General features: G+C 39.2%; 1 protein-coding gene across 1 annotated transcript in view; it reads left to right on the forward strand.

The window, feature by feature from the left end:
* The window catches only part of EML6 (EMAP like 6), a 147514-nt gene that overhangs the window by 56839 nt on the left and 74603 nt on the right, over positions 1 to 16072 (forward strand). Inside the window, exons 11-13 of the mRNA XM_088149416.1 lie at positions 2807 to 3019; positions 10524 to 10691; positions 11079 to 11185. Of these exons, the coding sequence (XP_088005542.1) occupies positions 2807 to 3019; positions 10524 to 10691; positions 11079 to 11185 (488 nt within the window). The remainder of the gene's footprint in view (positions 1 to 2806; positions 3020 to 10523; positions 10692 to 11078; positions 11186 to 16072) is intronic.

A 16072-nucleotide genomic window follows, 5' to 3' on the forward strand; every position in this document is an offset into this window, starting at 1 on the left:
GAAATTTATTCTGGAACTGATGGGTATAACAATGGAAAATTGATTTGACTATCAAGATTGGATTAGCTAATAGAATTTAGAATAAGTCAGTATCAAGTAATATTTTTAAAATAGTCAATACATTTTTCCACTGTAATACAGTACAGTGAAACCTCATTTTAAAGGACCATTTATCATGTGTGCAATGATATCATTATGCATATGACAATTTCTGTAATTTCCTTAATGTTTCATTACACTAGTAACAGAAATCAGCTTGAATGTCACAAAATTAAGATGAAATTAACATAAACTTAACTGCCTTGTCTGAACTACATTTGATATAATGGAATTTGGTCCATTGCATCCAAAGTCTGCTAAATGAAGCTTCACTGAATTTTAATTTAATTTAATTTAATTTAATTTAATTTAATTTAATTTAATTTAATTTAATTTAATTGATTTTGAGGCTGCCTGAATCCAAAAAGACTCTGGGTGGCTTACAATATTTAAAATGCATAATTTAAGAAACATGACCACCCCAACAAAATTGAATCAGTAACTTTAAAAAAAATTCAACAGGGTTCCACATACACCCTAACCCCAGGCCTGGGAACAGAGCCAGGACTTAAGAGATTTCTGGAGCACTTGGAGAGTGGGAGCCTCATGTATCTCTGGGTGGATGTTGTTCTAGAGAACATAAGGCCATGACAGAGAAGGCACACTTTCTCAGTTGCACAAGATGACAATGTTTAACAGAAGGGACATGGAATGCACCAACTTCACCTGAGCATACCAGGTGGGCAGAAATAACTGGAGACAGGCAATCCCTCAAATAACCAGGCTCTATGCCATTAAGGACATTATAGGTGATGATCAGCACCTTGAATTGCAGCCAGAAGCCAACCAGTAACCAATGCAGCTTGTGCAGCGGCAATGACTCATGGGCATAGTGAGGAGTGATTGTTATTGCCTGCACCCTTGCTTTTTGAACCAACTGTAGCTTCTGGATGATCTTCAAGGGCAGGCCCATGTAGAGTGCATTGCAATAGTCCAGTTGTGGGGTGACTAGCACATAAGAGACAATCTGAAGGGCCTTCTGGTTGAAGAAAGAGCATAACTAGCACACCAGATGAACCTGCACAAAGGCCCTCCTGGCCACAGCTATCACTTGCTCTTCAAGCAGTAGCTGTAAGTCCAGTAGGACTCCCTCAAGTTGCGCACCAGTCTTGAATGGGGAAGTGCAGCCCCATCCCAGACCAAAGGTGAAAACATCCCCAACCCAGAAGCACCAAAAGCCAGTCTTGTCAGCATGGAGCTGAAATCTGTTACACCCCTTCCAGACCAGAATAGCATCCAGACACTGGGTCAGTGCACTGACAGCTTCACCTGCGCAACCCAGGGTTGAGATGCACAATTGGGTATCAATAATATTGAACCCCAAACTAACGAAAGACTTCACCCAGCAGTTTCATGTAGATGTTAAAAAAGAGGGGTTACAGTGTTGAATTTTGAGGCACCCCATAATTGAGTGGACATGATCTCTGCCCTCCTGTCAACATGGACTGGGACTGACCATTGAGGGAAGAGGCAAACCACTGCAGCCACTGCTTCCCACTCCTAACATTTAAATCTGTTTCTGTTGAATTGTATTTAATGTTATATGTGTTTTATTATGATTGTTTTGGGCATACACTGTCAAGAGTCACACAGTTGTATAACAATCTAATAAATGCAAAAATAAATATTAGAGTTACTGTTGTTTGGTTATTATAAAGAACCCAAATAATGTAAAGGGAATGATGCCAACTATTTCATGAGTAAAGGATCCTACTTCAATTACTAAGCTGTCCCAGAAAGGGAAGTTCCCATTTCACTTTAATTATACAGTAATAGAAAAAATGTAAAACTTATCTTTTTCAATCAAGAGAAGAAACCTCAAATTTAAACAATTTTTTCCCATGGATTGCATATTACTGGGCATGCAAATAAAGATGGCACAGTCAGGCAAAATGTAAAAGATCCGTAAAGATAAATGTTTGATATCAAAACAAAATACAGAAATAAATTAAAATGTAAGTCAAATAATTTGCTGTTACAAATACTATAAGGGAGACAGTTCATCTGCAAGTGAGAGATGATGAAACGTATTAATACCTAATGAAATTAGAGATCATGTTCCTCTTCCAGACTCACTGGGAACTTTTGTTTGTTTTTGTCAAATCCCATCAACAAAAAAAAATGTAATCTCCATTGTGAGTTATATTCATACACCAAGTGGAGATTGAATTCGTACAGGATTTTTGACAGAGCAGTTTCTTTTTTCTCACAATAGTAATGGAGGTTACCAGAGGTTCTCTCTGTCTCATGACTGCTATGACAGAGGTTCTTCTGCCTTATAGACTCTGACCCAACTCACTGTAGTTCGACTTTACCTGCTTCTCATTGGCCTCCTGATACAGATAATGACTTAAGCTCATTCTTCTCAGGACCTATTCTTTCTGTCTCTACCTTTTATTCTCACATTGCCCAAGGTACAGATGTTAAGGTATATAAAATCTGTTAGCCTTGTCACCCATTATCTTTGAAGGAAGTCAGGTGTCATCCTTATTTGCAGGAGTTGAGATAGAGATCAGCAATGAGTACACAAATTTCTGTGGATTTTCTGTGTATTCAAGGATGAGTGGATAGCACTTCAACTCAGCAATGGGAAAAGGCCCAAGAGAAAGGATAATTTCTGTAAGAAGTTGGAAAAGCATTAAACTTTGTGTTCAGCTGCTTCTGAAACAATGTAATTAAATGACTTATTAACCTGAATTTATTTCAGCTGGAAAACATTTGGCAAACAAAGATGAGATCAAAGGAATTCATTGGGCTTCATGGACCTGTGTGATAGGATCAGAAGTAAATGGAATCTGGCCAAAGTACAGTGATGTTACAGACATTAACTCTGTAGATGGAAATTATAATAATACAGTTTTAGTGACTGGAGATGATTTTGGATTAGTTAAATTATTCAGATTTCCGTGTCTTAAGAAAGGTAAGATATTATGCCATGTGTATATAATTTCTTGCTTTATTTGTATTAAGGATTATTTGTCGATTTGTCAGTGGCTGAGATATATTCCTTTAAGTGAACCACAGCACATTGTACATAATCAGGTGGGAATTCCATTGGCAAAATCCCTGGAAAAATAGACTTGTTTTGCTGGTGGTTGGAAAAATAATATTGGGGAGTTTAAATGGTTCTTCTTTGGGAGGAAGTAAATGCTGCTTGTCAAGATACCACTGGCCATCTAACTACCTGTCTGCTCCTTGAAAAACAGTCAAAGTAACCCAGGATTTGAAGTTGGTTTAGTATATTGGCTTTTCTGATGAAGTAGTTGAAGAAAGATTTATTGGATTGTTTATTTCCACTTCCAAATCTCATTCATATCTTGATTTAACAAAAAGATTATCATATATGCTTGATGGTGCTCAGAAATTATACTGGCTATCTATTTATCTGTCATTCATCCAACCAGCCAGCCATCTGTTCATCCAACCAACAATCCATCTACAATGTGATATTCTGATTTTGATTTTCAACATCCTAAGTAGTTTGGAGCTGAATGGTTATGTCTATGTAACATGTTAAGCTGGATTTACTTAACCATGATTTATTGAATAAATCATAGTTGGCTGATTTAATCCTACATTGTGTTTATTGTGGCTTATTGTCTTGTATGAACACAACCACTTTCTGAACAACTGCTTTCTTGTTGTGTAGATTATAATTTAGGGAAAGTCAGCCTGAGGCTTCCATCTATTTTGGAATGAAGTGCTGTCAGCCTCCAGCCATTTGGTCAAGCATGAAGAGTTTGTTTGTTTATAAGATTTGTTAAGCTGCCCATTCCACAGTTTGTAACTCTGGGTGGCATGCAACAATAAAAAGAAAAAAAGAAAAATACTATGCAAAAACAAGGAATCACAAAAAATATAAAATCAACACATAATCAAGGCTGGCAATAGTAATATACATTATCATCTCCAGGTGGGTTCATCTAACATGCTGAGCCAGTGCAGGAGCAAAGCCAGGCCTTGACAGCATTATAGAAGGTCAATAGGGTCAGGGGCATCAAAATCTCAAGAGGGAAGCTAATTCTAAACGGCAGGGGCAGCAGTAGGGAAAGCATATTTCCTCGGCCTCATTAAGCAGGCATTGCTTCAGAGTAGGGACCTAGATCGTGCTCACCCTAAGTGACCTTGTGGGATGGGCAGAGACAACTGGAGAAAGGCAATCCCACCAGTAACCAAGACCTGTGCTGTGTACAGCCACATAGGGGATAGCCAGCACCTTGAATTGTGCCTGGAAGCCTACTGGAGCCAGTGCAGCTCTCAAAGTAGTGGTGTTACATAGGCATACTAAGGCATGCCCATTATTACCCATGCTACTGCATTCTGGACCAGTTCCAGTTCCTGTTTACATTCAAGGGCAATCCCATGTAAAGTCCATTGCAGAAATCCAACTGAGAGGTAACTAAGGCATGAGTAATTCTCAGCAAAGCCTCCCAATCCAGAAACAGGCACAATTGGCACACAAGACAAAGTTGTGCAAAGGCAGTCCTGGCCATAGTTGGCACCTGCTGCTCAAACAGGTGAACTCCAAAATTGTGTACTAGTTCCAAGTGGGGAAATGCAACTAAGGGAAGAATATCCTCAGAAACAGAGTAACCCAGGACCCAAGGTAGATCTTAGCTCTCCTACCAAGGACTTCTCCCTTTAGCCCAACCTCAGAAAAAAATAAAAAATAAGGTGCTTTGGATCTTTTTTTTCAAAGCCCAGAAATACAGAAATTAATAAACCTTGTGCCACCCTAGAAACACAAGAGATAGCTGAATAGTCATGTCTATACAGGGAAAGCTTTTAATGAAAAATTCACTTACTAAACCAATGAAACCAAATCTCTAGATATAAAAAAGAGTTTATTGGGAAGAAGAAAATAGAAGAAAGATGAGGGAAACCAACAACCGTGGACATAGTATTCCAAATAAAATCAATACAACTGGTCTGACTAAACTGATATTACCTGCTCAGAGTTCACTGTAGAGTGGAAGGCTGAAGAGATCTCCATGAGGTTTCCTATGCTGATGATGACAGGCAGACCTTCTGTTCTTGAGCGCTAATTTCCCAGTTTTCTAGAATATGGAGAATAACTAAAAGCCAGCTCTTTTAGGAAGACTGCTTTCTTTGCCCTCTCAAGCAAAAATGATCAATCTCTAATATTACAAGTGTAGGAAGAAAATTACCAGGCAAGTGGACCCATCTTTCTTTTTTTCATTTTAAACATTTAGTAGCTATTCAAAGGCACAACCTAGAAAAGTAAGAGATGAAATAGAAAAAAAGAACAGAAAAAAGATTTTGTTGTTGTTGTTTAGTCGTTAAGTCGTGTCTGACTCTTCGTGACCCCATGAACCATATCGCACCAGGCCTTCCTGTCCTTCACTGCCTCCCTGAGTTTGCTCAGTTTCATGCTCATTGCTTCAGTGATGCTATCTAACCATCTCATCCTCTGCCGTCCTCTTCTCCTTTTGCCTTCAATCTTTCCCAGCATCAGGGTCTTCTCCAAAGAGATCTCTCTTCGCATGGCCAAAGAGAGGCCATGCTTACTCTCTTACTTACTCATGCTTACTTAGGTGGCCAAAGTATCTGAGCTTGAGCTTCATTATCAATCCTTCCAATGAGCAATCAGGGTTGATTTCCTTTAAGATTGACTGGTTTGGCCTCCTAGCAGTCCAGGGGACTCTCAAGAGTCTTCTCCAACACCACAGTTCAAAGGCATCAATTCTTTGGTGCTCAGTCTTCCTTATGGTCCAGCTCTCACAGCCATACATTACTACTGGAAAAACCATAGCTTTGACTATGCGGATCTTTGTCGGCAACATGACGTCTCTGCTTTTTAATATGCTATCTAGGTTTGCCATAGCTTTCCTCCCAAGGAGCAAGCGTCTTTTAATTTCATGGCTGCAGTCTCCGTCTGCATTGATTTTGGAGCCCAAATAAATGAAGTCTGTTACTGCTTCCATTTTTACCCCTTCTATTTGCCAGGAATTGATGGGTCCAGATGCCATGATCTTAGTTTTTTTAATGTTGAGTTTCAAGCCAGCTTTCGCACTCTCCTCTTTCACCCTCATCAAGAGGCTCTTTAGTTCTTCTTCACTTTCTGCCATTAGGGTGGTATCATCTGCATATCTGAGGTTGTTGATGTTTCTCCCTGCAATCTTAATTCCGGCTTGTGATTCTTCCAGCCTGGCATTTCTCATGATGTACTCTGCATATAGGTTAAATAAGCAGGGTGACAGTATACAGCCTTGTCATACTCCTTTCCCTATTTTGAACCAATCGGTTGTTCCATGACTGGTTCTAACTGTTGCTTCTTGGCCCGCATACAGATTTCTCAGGAGACAGGTAAGGTGGTCTGGTACTCCCATCTCTTTAAGAATTTGCCACAGTTTGTTGTGATCCACACAATCAAAGGCTTTTGCATAGTCAATGAAGCAGAAGTAGATATTTTTCTGGAACTCTCGTGCTTTCTCCATGATCCAGCGAATGTTGGCGATTTGGTCTCTAGTTCCTCTGCCTCTTCGAAACCCAGCTTGTACATCCGGTAGTTCTCAGTTCATGTATTGCTGAAGCCTTGCTTGTAGGATTTTGAGCATAACCTTGCTAGCATGTGAAATGAGTGCAATTGTGCGATAGTTTGAGCATTCTTTGGCATTGCCCTTCTTTGGAATTGGAACATAAACTGACCTTTTCCAATCCCGTGGCCACTGTTGCGTTTTCCAAACTTGCTGGCATATTGAGTGCAGCACTTTAACACCATCGTCTTTTAGTATTTTAAATAACTCAGCTGGAATACTGTCATCTCCATTAGCTTTGTTGTTAGCAATGCTTCCTAAGGCCCACTTGACTTCACTCTCTAGGATGTCTGGCTCAAGGTCAGTGATCACACCAGCATGGACATCAGGGACATTAAGATCTTTCTTGTATAGTTCTTCTGTGTATTCTTGCCACCTCTTCTTAATCTCTTCTGCTTCTGTTAGGTCCCTGCCTTTTTTGTCCTTTATCATGCCCATCTTTGCACTAAACGTTCCTTTGATATCTCCAATTTTCTTGTAGAGATCTCTAGTTTTCCCCATTCTATTGTTTTCCTCGATTTCTTTGCATTGTTCATTTAAAAAGGCCTTCTTATCTCTCCTTGCTATTCTCTGGAAATCTGGATTCAATTGCTTATATCTTTCCCTTTCACCCTTGCTTTTCGCATTCCTCCTTTCCACAGCTATTTGTAAAGCCTCATCAGACAGCCATTTTGCTTTCTTGCATTTCTTTTTCTTTGGGATGGTTTTAGTTGCTGCCTCCTGTACAATGTTACGGACCTCCGTCCATAGTTCTTCAGGCACTCTGTCTACCAAATCTAATCCTCTAAATCTATTCATCACCTTCACTGTGTACTCACAAGGAATATGATCTAAGTCATACCTGAGTGGTCTAGTGGTTTTCCCTACATTCTTCAATTTAAGCCTAAATTTTGCAGTAAGAAGCTCATGATCTGAGCCACAGTCAGCTCCTGGTCTTGTTTTTGCTGTCTGTATAGAGCTTCTCCATCTTTGGCTGCAAAGTATATAATCAATCTGGTTTCGGTATTGACCATCTGGTGATGTCCATGTGTAGAGTCGTCTCTTGTGTTGTTGGAAAAGAGTGTTTGCTATGACTAGCTTGTTCTCTTGACAGAACTCTATTAGCCTTTGCCCAGCTTCATTTTGTACTCCAAGGCCAAACTTGCCTGTTATTCCGATTACTCCTTGACTTCCTACTTTAGCATTCCAATCCCCTATGATGAAAAGGACATATTTTTTTGGTGCTAGTTCTAGAAGGTGTTGTAGGTCTTCATAGAAGCGGTCACCTTCAGCTTCTTTGGCATCAGTGGTTGGGGCATAGACTTGGATGACTGTGATATTGAATGGTTTGCCTTGGATACGCACTGAGATCATTCTGTCATTTTTGAGGTTGTACCCCATTACTGCCTTTCCCACTCTCTTATTGACTATGAGTGCAACTCCATTTCTTCTAAGGGTTTCTTGCCCACAGTAGTAGATATAATGGTCACCCGAATTAAATTCACCCATTCCCGTCCATTTCAATTCGCTGATTCCCAAGATGTCGATGTTCAATCTTGTCATCTCATGTTTGACCACATCCAGCTTGCCTCGGTTCATAGATCTTACGTTCCAGGTACCTATACAATATTGTTCTTTACAGCATCGGACCTTCTTTTCGCTTCCAGATACATCCACAGCTGAACGTCCTTTCGGCTTTGGCCCAGCCGCTTCACTCTTTCTGGAGCTACTTGGAATTGCCCTCCGCTCTTCCCCAGTAGCATATTGGACACCTTCTGACCTGAGGGGCTCATCTTCTGGCGTCATATCTTTTAGCCTTTTAACATTGTCCATGGGGTTTTCTTGGCAAGGATACTGGAGTGGGTTGCCATCTCCTTCTCCAGTGGACCGCATTTTGTCAGAACTCTCTGTCATGACCTGTCTGTCTTGGGTGGCCCTGCACGGTATAGCTCATGGCTTCACTGAGTTACGCAAGCCCCTTCGCCATGACAAGGCAGTGATCCATGAAGAGGAAAAAAGATTTCAAGCTATATAAAACTGAGTAAAAAATTTGAGGTGACATTAAATTAGTGCTACATATCAAAGAGAATATTCAATAATAAAGGTAGCAAGTGTAATAAGAATAATCAGTCAAAATAATTTGGACTGACCTTCCTGATGACCCACTGTTTGAATGATAAAGACATGGACTGGTTTATACTGGTTGTACCATTGTATAAAAAGGATTATAGTGAGAGACATTTTTGGAAAACAAGTATAATTCTGCCTTTTCAGGCATTGGGTTAGTTTACCACATGCCTTGTGGGCCCTGTTGCATCATTCCAAAAATAGGGTTTTCATCTGAGTGCTTGCTGTAGGTCAGCACCTACCAGATCTCTAAAGCAGTGCAGGATCAGAAGGCATTGCTTTAGAGATCTGGTAGGTGGCAGCTGAGGAACAGGCCATTTTCAGTAGTTGTATCATGGTTTTGGAGCATCCTCCCCCAATTGCTTTACCTTTCTGTCTGAAGAAGTGTAATGTAGCAAGTGAAGATTGTCTCCTCCTCATTTTTCTGATCTTGCTATATTTCCATTTATGTAGCTAGTCAGATAGTTTCACCTGACAGAGACCAAGACTGTTAAACCACTCTCAGTTTATTCTTACAGTCTACAGGATGGAACTGGAACAAAAAGCAGAGAAAGAAACCCAGCTACACATTGTTCAGGTTCAGTGCAGATAAAAAAATAGTGCTCCCTCAAGACTCCAGAACGCTGAACAGCGATATTCTGTGTTAGCTTCATGGTCGGATGGATCTCCCTTAGGTGACATAAAATGGTAAAGACTGACCATGGCTTTCACCTAAGATAATATAATAATCAGTTCATAAAGGCAAATTCATCAATAGACAATCCTAACAGTTTTATCAGCAGATTTTGCTTCAGTAGAAAAAAGTCCTATTGGCACCAGACATTCATGGACTTAATCTGGTAGGATATTGCTACTCATTTTTGTATAATTTTAGTAGAGTTTTAATTTGTATTTATGAAGGCTTGTTTCAAATTTTATAAATTAAGTCTCCTTGGAAAACAATTATTTTATAAATATAGAGATGTGGAAAATTATATGAAAATATATGTTATTGCCTTACATGGTAAGATGGTATACAGCATCCTAGGAAAATAGCATACAGATCCTTGATCTTATGTATCTGTGAGACTGAAATAAGAGCTTTGTATTAACAGTATGTTACAGGTAGTCTCACTTACCGACTGCCTTGTTTAGCGACCATTTGAAGTTACAACAGTGTAAAAAAAAACAGCTTTGTGACCAATCCTCGCATTTATGACCATCGCAGCATCCCGTGGTCATGTGATAGCCATTCGGATGCTTTGCAACTGCTGCACGCTTACAATTGTCGCAGCATCCCATATGATCACCATTTGGGGGTTCCCAATTTGCTTGCGACAAGCAGAGTTAATGGAAAATGCAGAAGTAAAACTGTAGGTCATAGTTATGTGATTTTCCACTTAGTGATGGAGTTGCCAGTCCCAACTGTGGTCGCTAAGCAAGGTGTACCTGTACAGTACTACTAAATTGATCATTATTAGTGTTTTGAATTAGTAATGATCTAAATCTGTTATCCAGCAACATGAAGAAGGATTAAGTAACATAGATGACTAAAAAATGCATTTTACCCAAACTACCAACCATTGGGAAAATAAAGAACATTTCTGTATATGTGGATCAGTTGCATCATTTTTTGAGATTTCATGCTAAGTATACTAAAAAGTCATTTTATAAAATTAACAATAACTTTCATATATATCTGTGTATGTGTTGTGTGTATATGTATGTATGGTGACTTTTTAATCAGATTTTATTTCAGTTATCTTTATTTTTTAATTCTAGGAGCAAAATTCAGAAAATATGTTGGCCATTCTGCTCATGTTACAAATGTCCACTGGTCACATGACTTTCAATGGGTAATAAGTACAGGAGGTGCAGATCATTCTGTTTTTCAGTGGCGGTTTATTCCAGAAGGTGTAACAACTGGAATCTCTGAAACAGCCCATATAGGTAATAAATTTGTTTTCCATATGTTGAAATACATTTGAACAAAAAGGTCCCAATGATTTAAATGAAAACTTTTAATCATTATTCCCCTGGAATACTCAAGTCTAACATGTACATTCCCTTTTATTTTAACCTCTAGACCCAGCTTGGAAATTCATGGAAAGGATCACTGAAAAGGGGATATGCTTATTCAGTGTTGTTCCTTGTTTTCATCATTGGCTTAGATCATTCTGTATATTTTACTGTCAAGTCAGAAATGTTCACTATGTCCAAGGTCTTTTGCCAATGTTTTAAATGTCAGAACTGAGATTTTACATCTGTTTCCTAGCATTGGGGTTTATTTTTTTGAATTGCTCCTTAATAATTAATATTATTTCATCCCTTCTGCAGAATGTGGCATAGATTCACACAGTGAAGAATCAGATTCTGATTTATCTGATGTGCCAGAATTAGATTCAGATATTGAGCAAGAAGCTCAAATCAATTATGTTCGACAGGTGAGTGACACTGCAATTTCAAACTATTAGATCAGGCACAGTTGAAAAGCCATCGCATCATACTAAAAATACATATCTGGAAAAAATGCACTTGTTGGTTCAGTGGCCTCTGCAGGGGAGTCGAAACAGGCAAAGTGATATTTACAACACTGTAATTGAAACCTTGCCCCTTTTTAAGTGCATGCAACATCAACACACATACAAAAAATGCAGGGCTTCAATTATGATGCTGCATCCCATCAACTTCCCTGTTTTCACACATACCCACGGACACTGCTGTGTTGATTCAGAAGAGTACCTCATTAACAGATCGGATAGATAAGTGGAATGTTCAGTCCCATAGTTAATCTCTAGTGTTACTGGGCAGTCTTATACTCCCCACCCCACCCTGCACGCACATTTGTCCAGCATTGTCAGTGGGCAGAGAAATATGTCAAATGCATTTTATGTAATTTAAATAATCTAATTCAGGTTCTGTGACAGTGTTTGTTACTATGTACTATTTAGTTCAATTATTTTGCTTAACCTTTCCTTTTACATGTATATCTCAGCTTACTATTAAGAAAAAAATGTGCAGCACTTTTCTGTTGCCATTGGCCATTATTTGTATAAGGACTGTGGCAACATATTTGTGTTAATTAGTTGTTGGCCCATCTTTTTAATATAAATAAGACAAATACAGTGGGGCAAAATATTTAGTCAGCCACCAATTGTGCAAGTTCTCCCACTTAAAAAGATGAGAGAGGCCTGTAAGTTTCATCATAGGTATACCTCAATTATGAGAGACAAAATGGGGAAAAAAATCCAGAAAATCACATTGTCTGATTTTTAAAGAATTTATTTGCAAATCATGGTGGAAAATAAGTATTTGGTCAATATCAAAAGTTCATCTCAATACTTTGTTATATATCCTTGGTTGGCAATGACAGAGGTCAAACGTTTTCTGTAAGTCTTCACAAGGTTTTCACACACTGTTGCTGGTATTTTGGCCCATTCCTCCATGCAGATCTCCTCTAGAGCAGTGATGTTTTGGGGCTGTGGCTGGGCAACACGGACTTTCAACTCCCTCCAAAGGTTTTCCATGGGGTTGAGATCTGGAGACTGGCTAGGCCACTCCAGGACCTTGAAATGCTTCTTACGAAGCCACTCCTTCGTTGCCCGAGCAGTGTGTTTGGGATCATTGTCATGCTGAAAGACCCAGCCACGTTTCATCTTCAATTTATTATTATTGTGAGCCGCCCAGAGTCACCCATTGGGGGAGATGAGCGGCATACAAATTTGAAAAATAAATAAATAAATAAAATAAATGCCCTTGCTGATGGAAGGAGGTGTTCATTCAAAATCTCACGATACATGGCCCCATTCATTCTTTCCTTTACACGGATCAGTCGTCCTGGTCTCTTTGCAGAAAAACAGCCCCAAAGCATGATGTTTCCACCCCCATGCTTCATAGTAGGTATGGTGTTCTTTGGATGCAACTCAGCATTCTCTCTCCTCCAAACACGACGAGTTGAGTTTAGACCAAAACGTTCTACTTTGGTTTCATCTGACCATATGACATTGGTCCCAATCCTCTTCTGGATCATCCAAATGCTCTCTAGCAAACTTCAGACGGGCCCAGACATGGACTGGCTTAAGCAGGGGGACACGTCTGGCACTGCAGGATTTGAGTCCCTGGCGGCGTAGTGTGTTACTGATGGTAGCCTTTGTTACTTTGGTCCCAGCTCTCTGCAGGTCATTCACTAGGTCCCCCCGTGTGGTTCTGGGATTTTTGCTCACCGTTCTTGTGATCATTTTGACCCCACGGGGTGAGATCTTGTGTGGAGCCCCAGATCGAGGGAGATTATCAGTGGCCTTGTATGTCTTCCATTTTCTAATTATTGCTCCCACAGTTGATTTCTTCACACCAAGCTGCTTGCCTATTGCAGATTCAGTCTTCCCAGCCTGGTGCAGGTCTACAATTTTGTTTCTGGTGTCCTTCAACAGCTCTTTGGTCTTGGCCATAGTGGAGTTTGGAGTGTGACTGTTTGAGGTTGTGGACAGGTGTCTTTTATACTGATAACAAGGTCAATGCCTTGTTAGGCATTGTTAGGCAATGCCTTGTTAGGCAGTATAATGGTACCTGCCATTACTACAGGTAACGAGTGGAGGACAGAGGAGCCTCTTAAAGAAGTAGTTACAGGTCTGTGAGAGCCAGACATCTTGCTTGTTTGTAGGTGACCAAATACTTATTTTCCACCATGATTTGCAAATAAATTCTTTAAAAATCAGACAATTTGATTTTCTGGATTTTTTTCCCCATTTTGTCTCTCATAGTTGAGGTATACCTATGATGAAAATTAGAGGGCTCTCTCATCTTTTTAAGTGGGAGAACTTGCACAATTGGTGGCTGACTAAATACTTTTTTGCCCCACTGTATGTATCATCAATTCCAAGTAATAAAATAGGAGTCATGGTCCATTATCACTAAAAGGCTCAAACTATTTGAACAAACTTCCTAGCAGGAAGCAAAAGTGATCCTAATGTTAATTATAATCTAATGATTCATAATGATCCTAAATGCCTTTTTTTCCAGTATATTTGGTGAAGATAGAAATATATTGTTTGATCATCCCCTGCTACATATTTTATGTAAAAGGTTTTGAAAGATAGAAGAAAATTTATATATACTGTATATCACTACTGATTAATTTTAGAATAAGTCAGTGCAACCCCTAACTACCACCACACACAATATATTTCAGCTGCTGAGATGGACTGTGGATATCATGATTTAGAGCCAAAAATGTAAAATTACTTTCTATTTCACAAGAAATATTTTTCTCTTTTCTCCTAATAATAGCCACATATTCTTATTCCAACCCCTCCCCTCCCCAGGATGTTTCCTGAAAGTTCAAAGAGACTCCGTAAAAACTTCTGTGGTATAGCTAGATAACAATTCCTTCTTTTATGTCTAAGTGCTTGAATACAAGATAAGAGCTTCAATCTTCTTATTTGAGAAAGTATATCTATAATGTGTATGTGGGTAGCTGTATTTATATATGGATGAAAATAAGGACATATGTACAGTAAGCTTCTATCATCAACTGTAAACACAGATTAAAATAATTGGAAGTAATTGGGTAAGAAGAAGATGGGGGGGACAATTAAAAGGGATATATAGGACATCATAGCTTGAGATCACCTAGTGAGCAACAACAAAGTATCTTGCATAAGCAAATTCCAGTACTGCATCAAACAAAACATCCAAACCCCGTAATAATTCTCCTAGGGGAATTATTCCAATCTCTTGATCATTTTGGTTACTTTTTTTGTATCTTTGTAGAATTACACTGAAGTGCAGTGAATGGATTTGCACACAATATTCCATTTGTGGTTGTACTATACATTTCTGTAAATGTACAGAATGCTAATACACTTATTTTCAGTTTGATAATAAGGACTTCCAACATAGAATTTGCCCTTTTTATAGCAGGCACACACACTGGGTTGACATTTAATTGAGCTATTCACCAGTGCTTCAGATTCTCTCTCTTAGTTGGTCGCCACTAGTTCAGACCCAATTAGTATATGTGAAGTTATTTCCCAAAGGCTGGAAATGTTATGTTAGAATGCTAGGATGCTTCCAACTCCCAGTTCCTCAAAGCAGTTTGAAGGACCATCTTCCATGGTCCATGATCATCTTCAGTACCACTGACCTCTCAGTGCTAAGAACAAGGGACAGAGAATAACTTTCATACCCTGAAGTGCCATCGTTCACAAAAATTTCTTCACTCATTTTGCACAAAAGGAAAATAATGTAAATTGCTTGCCCCTTCCATGCATACTGTACACATACTTCCATGCACCTACTTGCAGTACTTAATGTATTTGTCTTGTATACAAAATAAATCCAGGGAAACTGAAAAAGCCACTTTTCTCTTTGAAAGACCTAATGGACAAGATCTGGAGGGCAGAAGAAAGCAAGAATCCCTGTAAATGAGAAATTGGTCCATCCACAAGCTCCATAGAGCCATACACTTTTTAAACTATATTACTACAATTTTAAATAATCACAGCTGAGCCAGAAATAAATTGCTTTGTTTCTTGGACACAGGCAGAATTGTGGCAAAGCAGAGTTCTAAAGCAGTTTCTAAACTAGCGGAATCCTTTAAATACAGAGGTGGCAAAAGGGGGTAAGGCTTAAAAACATCCAGGATGACACATTCTGGAGGAAGAAAATTCTGGAGAGAAGAAGCTGAGTAATAGACAATCTGGCAGACAACAAAAAGTGCTACAATGGCTAATATGGATTAGATTGCTCTAGTGGCTGTTGAAGATGGACTGTTGATTGGTAAACCTAAAATGGACTGAGCAGTTTACACTAATCAAGATTTATGGGATGTTGGTTGAGACTGGGAGGAGACTCAATTACGCATTTGAGAGCATGACCTGGGGAAGTAGGATCCTGAAGGGTTAGGTGGGATACATGTTTAGATGGCCCTGCATGGAGCTGAAGATAGACTGGGTAAAATAAAATAGGCTTTGCTGCACTATGCTTAGCTAGAGAAAGAGGGGGATTTACCTGTGAAGAATGCAATCTAATTAGCAGTGCTGAAGAACTGGAAAAGTGAAGATGCTTGTCTGCTGTGATAAACCACGGCTGAAATTTAAACTGCTTTCTGTTTCTGTAAACTGAATAAAAAGGAGAAAAATATTGGAACCTGGGGGCATTGATTGTTTCAGTGCTGTCCTGTATATGTATGCCATCACATTTATTCTTTACTTTACTGGAACATGCATTTGTTCAGTTACATATCAGGGAAACTGAAGTCACATATTGCTAATTCCTCCCTGATTTTATTCTTTTTCTCAAGATAGCTAAACATTTTGCTTCCAGGTTTTATT

The sequence above is a fragment of the Python bivittatus genome, unplaced genomic scaffold (assembly GCF_059951505.1).
Source record: "Python bivittatus isolate LINGU-HERP-01145 unplaced genomic scaffold, Pbiv_v1 ctg000020_np1212, whole genome shotgun sequence".
NCBI lineage: Eukaryota > Metazoa > Chordata > Lepidosauria > Squamata > Pythonidae > Python > Python bivittatus.